General features: G+C 39.0%; 1 protein-coding gene across 1 annotated transcript in view; it reads left to right on the top strand.

The window, feature by feature from the left end:
• The first annotated feature begins 1386 nt into the window (after positions 1 to 1386).
• Positions 1387 to 6000, top strand: part of SKAP2 (src kinase associated phosphoprotein 2) — a 210658-nt gene continuing 206044 nt past the window's right edge. Inside the window, exon 1 of the mRNA XM_006896106.1 lies at positions 1387 to 1607. Coding sequence (XP_006896168.1) covers positions 1541 to 1607 — 67 coding nt within the window. The 5' untranslated portion in view covers positions 1387 to 1540. The remainder of the gene's footprint in view (positions 1608 to 6000) is intronic.

Below are 6000 nucleotides of genomic sequence, written 5' to 3'. Positions count from 1 at the left end.
GCTTCACCATCTTTGCCTCTAAAGAGTATTCTGGTTACATTTTCTCCAAGACATCCTTGTGTGTTATTTTGGCAGTCCATTAGATATTCACTACTCTTCTCCAACATCACAACTCAAATGAATCAATTCTCCTGTCTTCCATATTCACTGTCTAGCTCTCAGATCAACTCTGTAAGAGGGAATTTTCCTATGGTGGTTCCTAGACTATAAGTCTTTATAAAAGTAAGCTGTTTTATATTTCTCCCAATGTGTGGCTTGAGGGTTTGACATGACAACCTTCTGTTTAGCAGCCAAATGCTTAAACCACTTTATCACCAGAACCCTTGTTCTCATGCACAGTGGCATGAAACACTACCATGCACACCATCTTTGTGATAGGGTGTGGACTCAACCATTGTGATCTTTAAGGTATTGAAGTAGATTGCCAGGACTTTCTTTCTAGTCTGTCCTAAACGGGAAGCTCCATTGAAACCTATCCTGCACCAGAGCAGCATGCAAACATATATGTTTGAGTGTGTGTCTTAGCAGTGGCAGAATTTACCTTTCTGGGTTTTAGAGAGAATTTGCAACAAACTTTACAGATAGATAAACTTTACAGCTATAGTATTTGTTGACTAATTGGTCAGGATGGAGTGATCAGATTTTATCATTCTTTCTCCAGACACTGCCAGCAATTTTCTTTTTTGTGCAATAAGACAGATATAGGTATCAGCACCTATTTAGCCTTCTATTTATTCTGCAAAAGGTTGGTGTTCAGAACTCACCATTCTCCTCCATCCATGAGGGGAGTTCAACGACCCTGAGAATAGGAACTGGGTAACAGAGTAAGGCAAAGCCAATCAGAGTTCTCCGATGCCACTCCAAGACGGGCGACTCCAGGACTGGCGGAAGATGAGGCTTGCTGCCTTCATGAGATAGGACAAAGAAGGCAGTAATTGTTTAGGGTAGTAGAAAACTCCTTGTGAATTATCAAGTGTGAGGGTTAAACCTTGGAAGAATTGGCCATAAGCCAGACGCTCTTTCAATCAGAAGACTTCAAGGCATTTCAGAGAAACTGTTTTCCGTGATCTTGGAGAACCTGCCAGAAGTTATGGCCATACCAGGCTCCAAGATGGCGGCAAGTAGCTTCACTGCTGCCGGTCAGGTGATGCAGCCCTCGCCGACGCCCCCGCCCCCACAGCTGTTCCGCGCGCCTCTCCCGATGTCTGGTGGGCGTGGTCAGATAGAAGGCTCCTTTCTTCCCATACCTGGAAAAATTGAGGAATGCACATGCGCATTTGTGCTTTAGGCCCTGGAGCCGCTCGCTCCCGCCCATCGCTCCGCCCTGGCCTTCTGGGCGGGGCGGGGCCGAGAGTCCAGCTGCTGCTGGCTGGGGCTTGAGTGACTTCCTTGTTGTGAGCCCCGGCCCGGCAGTGACCCGGCTAGTGTCCCCGCTGTCTGGAACGGGACTGCTAGCCTGAGTGTAGGTCGCAGCCGCAGCCCCTCTCCGACGGTCCCCCTTTCAGCACAGGTCCTTTCCGCACGCCCCGCGCTCTCTAACATGCCCAACCCTAGCAGCACCTCCTCTCCCTACCCCCTCCCTGAGGAAATTAGGAGCCTGTTGTCAGGTAAAGAGTGGGAAAGGGGCGGGCATCGTTGCCGGGGCGGGGGCGAGGGCTAGCGTGAGGAGACGGCGAGTCGGTGGGGACAGAAGCTTTCAGAATCCCTCCCCGCCCTCTCCGCGCTCGCCCAGTCTCCCACTCGCTCCGGGTTTCCAGGCGGGTGGGCTCGGGAGGAGAGGAAGGGAGTGGGCGTGTGTGTTTACACTTGGTGCGGGTTTGGTTGAGAAAGGGCTACACCAATGGGATCATGTTAATTCCCTTGCATCGTGAAGATGGACTGTTTGTGTAAGCGAAAGAGAGGAGAATGAATGGGAATGAAATGTGGGAAGGAAGTGTAGACAGGCTAAGAGATGTCAAAGCCACAGGTGTTAGGGGTTACGGGGCAAAACCGTTTGCCTTTTCCGAAACTCCCACTTTTCTTGAACATTCTGCCTGTCTGTAGGATTTTCAAAGAGGGCCTGATTCTTAAATGGACACTTGTCTTCAGCCTCAGTAACATAAAAAAAGAAAAAAGGAAGGAAGTGTTAAAGTCCTATTTCCTGTGTCACATGGTGAAAGGACTTTATTTTTGCATCCTCATCTTCCCCCTTTCAATTTCATGTTAGGAGTTAAAGATTAATGCCATTAATGGCCCATTACTACTTAATTAATACACTGATGATGCAGGTGGTATTTCACTAGGGACCAATAGCAGGTTTTATAGTTTGGAGCATGGTAGAAAATGCTTTTTTTAGGGTAACATAAATCTTACCTATCCTAATGTTCTGGAATTTTTGCTTTTATTCACTTTGTCAGGTGTACATCGGAATGTTGGAAATGGAATTTGTTTTATTTTAATTTATGTTTCAATATTGATTCTGAAATAACTATTGAAAAGAGCTGCTCCTAAATGGCCAGTGTTACAAGTTGCATATTCCAGTTTAAAAAAGTAATTCCATTGAGAAGGAGACATTTAAATGAGTACGCTCTGCTACAACAGTGTGAAGTCAAGTCTTCCAATATGATGTCTTAATTTGCTTGGTAGCAGTGCAAATGTAATATATTTAAAAAATATTCTAATAGTATATGAACACACACACACTTAATATTTGCATGAACATGGTACAAGATGAGGAATGAACTTGTGTTTGGACAGTATTTCACTCTAAAAAATGTTGATTGTCTTTAAGGGGTGCCACTAAGGGAAGTATTGATAACTGCTAAAACTGATTTAAGACTGCTTTTATTCCATTATGTGAGAGTTTGACATGAGTACTACAGTTGATCTTCTTGATAAAATGCTGGAATTGCTTGTTTAGAGTATCTTTCAAATAACTAGATCAGGGAAGGGTTTAATCATAACTGCAAAAATAGATCTCATCATTTTCAGGATATTCTAGGTCTGAAATGTTTTAATTTAAGAAAGTGTAAATCTCTAGGTTCATATTTTTAAAGCTTGACATTCCCTACAATAGTTTATTATTTGGATGCATAGCCTAAGATAGTATGAAATATAGGTATTATGAGACCTATTATTTCTTGTGGTGTTTATTTGGTAATTTAACAGAAAACTCAGAATTACATTTATTTACATTTTTCTGCCAGTGTTAACTTCTTTTATACTTATTTCTCTTTTAGTAATGTGACATACCAACCTACTATCTGAAATCAGCCTTTTAGTTTTTGATGACTTTTTTTACATTTTCAAGATTTCATATTATTAAACAAATTGCCACTGCAGATAGGAAGAAGGAAAAACAAATATTAAAACATTAAAACTTTAGAGATTAACAATTTAGATTACACTTTATTTTTTTAGGGAATATTCTCAAGAGATACGGATGTATTGTGAAATCTTTATGTCTCAAATAAATAAAAGAAGTGAACATTTTTTCTTATTAATAACTTATTCAAAGAAAATTGTTAAGATTTTATGCTAGATTGTAATGAAAATATTTTTTGACTAGAGAAGTTTATGAATAGATAATTTCAGCAGAATTTCCTCCAGATTTAATTTAAAAATGCTAGTGAGATTGTTCTTGATAATTTGCATAGTTCGAGTATATTGCCTATTGTATTTGGCACATAGTAAGATTTGTAATTACCATACTACAGAAGGAGACTTAGTATTGGTTTACATTTTACAGGTATTGCTTGCTTATCCAGTGTAGTTTTTTTGAAACTGGTTGGTCATTCTGATTAACCTTTGAATGATCCTAGGATTCATGACACTATGCTGTAATTTTAAGGTAGAACAGAGTAAGAAAGTAGATGTTCGCATGTATATAATCCCTTGTTTTCAAATTTAAAAAATGAAGTAAATGATAATGACTATAAAAACAAGCCTTCTTGGACTTTTTTCTTTGTCTCATATACCTGTATTCACAATTATTGTATGTCATGTGTTATTAAACATTTGATCTTTAAACTGCTTGGTAGGATTAGATGCTCCAGTGTATTTGTCTCTTCATGGTTGTATTTTTAGTTCTTTTAGTTTTGTTATTACAGCAATTTTATGCTGTTCTTTTGGTATTTGTCTCACTCTACCTCTTCTTTTCCTTTTAAAAAGGTGCCAATAGAAACACAACACCCCCAACACAACAACAATAAAACTAAATCCCACCCCTAGACATTCTTATGTCACCTGTGATTATATCCTTTGGGGAAAAAAAAAGTATTGATAGTTTTGTATATTTTCTATGAAATCAGTATATTACATCTTAAAATGCTATATATTTTATAAAAAGTGTGGAATAATGTGGATGTGAATAGGAGAGAGTTACAATTTGCAGTTGGCATTGGTCTGAAAAGTAAATTTGGAACTGCTTCTTATGTACTGCAGACCACTTTGGATGTTTTGCCCATAACAGTGGGAGAACAGGTTTGCTCTGTACAGTCTTAGCGCTTTCTGGCTCATAGAGGCCCGCAGATCTGAGTAGAAGAACCATAGGGCCTTTTTCAAGCTGTAGTCTTTCTTGGAGCAGATCACCACGTTTTCCCCACGTTTGTTGAAATCGCAGACCTTTCAGTTAGTAGCTGATTATTTAACCTCTGCCTCCACGGCTCCTTAGAATAGGATTAGCCAGGGTAAATGAAGGATAATAGAAGGATAATAATTGTTCATTTAAACCTCTCCTGTATCTATCTAAATATTTTGATGAGGACTCAACAACAAAAATAATTTTGATTTATCTGTGTTTTCCCTTGAGGAAGTCAAGAAAATGAAATAAGACACCCATCTCATTTATTTGTTTAGATTATCCACTTATCCTAGGATGCTAGCTATCAGATAAATCTAGTTTAGCACAAAAATTTTAAAAAGGAAAGCTATATGAGGATATTTTTTTAAAAAGTACAAAAAACGAGACCAGTGCTAAAAGAAGAAAATAGTAATTATTAGTACTCTGAAAAGTCAATAAGCAAGTCAAGAAATAGTAACAGTATGGCTATGTAGTTACTGCAAACTGACCTTGAGAGTTTGAATTTTTATTTTTTATACCCTTCATACATCATAATTGATGATCCCTTTAAGGGCACTGTGAAGAATGCAGTTTCACCCCAAAGTAGAGGCAACATGTCTTCACTGCTGAGTATAATGTGCTTGATTTCCACTTTCCAAAATTCCACTTATGATTTGATCAACGTTGTAGGTTTATTTTTTCCCCTATGGAAGATATTCTTGGGGTATCTGGTACCTCAGCTCCTAGGGTATTGGCTGAGTATGTAAAGGGAAGAGTGCCACCTACTGAGTCACAATACTCACCTACTCAGCACCTGGGTTTCCTGACAGAGCAAAACCCATCCCATCCCATTGTTGGTGTAGTTCCTCATGAGCGTGAGCTTAATTCGAGGACATTTGATCTCAAACTGAAGTCAGTCTATGACACTTTCGAGATTTATCTCTTCTATAAATAGAATACTATGTGTTTCTAAGGGATCACAATGGTACGGAGTTCCTGGTACAGGTAACATAATATGGATGAGTTAAGATGCGAGTTTAGGAAGGTTATCTGCCTACTTATTACAAACAGCTAATACCCATCCTTTTGCTTGCTGGGAGAGTCTTTTGCCTGACTTTCCCGCCCTCCATCTCATGGCTTTCTATTAAAAGCATTTTCATCTCAGATTACTAAATGAGGCTGTTGATAGTATGTATAGTTTTGGTAGTTAATCAGTCCAAGTTATCCTTGGTTTTTCTTTTAAAAAGGAACCTAAATATACTAAAACATGAACCATACATGAAAAGTTTCTGGATGAGTGTCTCTGTACTGTTATCAGCATTAAAGCACTATTAGAGGAACAACAGGGTGGGAAAGCCTCTGGTGATTTGAAACACAGCTCAGTTGTTGCTCATAAATTTAAGATTAAGTGTCATATATGGGTGATAAAAGTGGCACAGGCTAGTTTTTATATACTCATT

Source organism: Elephantulus edwardii, unplaced genomic scaffold (genome assembly GCF_000299155.1).
Source record: "Elephantulus edwardii isolate Elephantulus edwardi_28Jun2011 unplaced genomic scaffold, EleEdw1.0 scaffold00182, whole genome shotgun sequence".
NCBI classification, from domain to species: Eukaryota; Metazoa; Chordata; class Mammalia; order Macroscelidea; family Macroscelididae; genus Elephantulus; species Elephantulus edwardii.
This window is presented reverse-complemented; position numbering and strand designations above follow the sequence as displayed.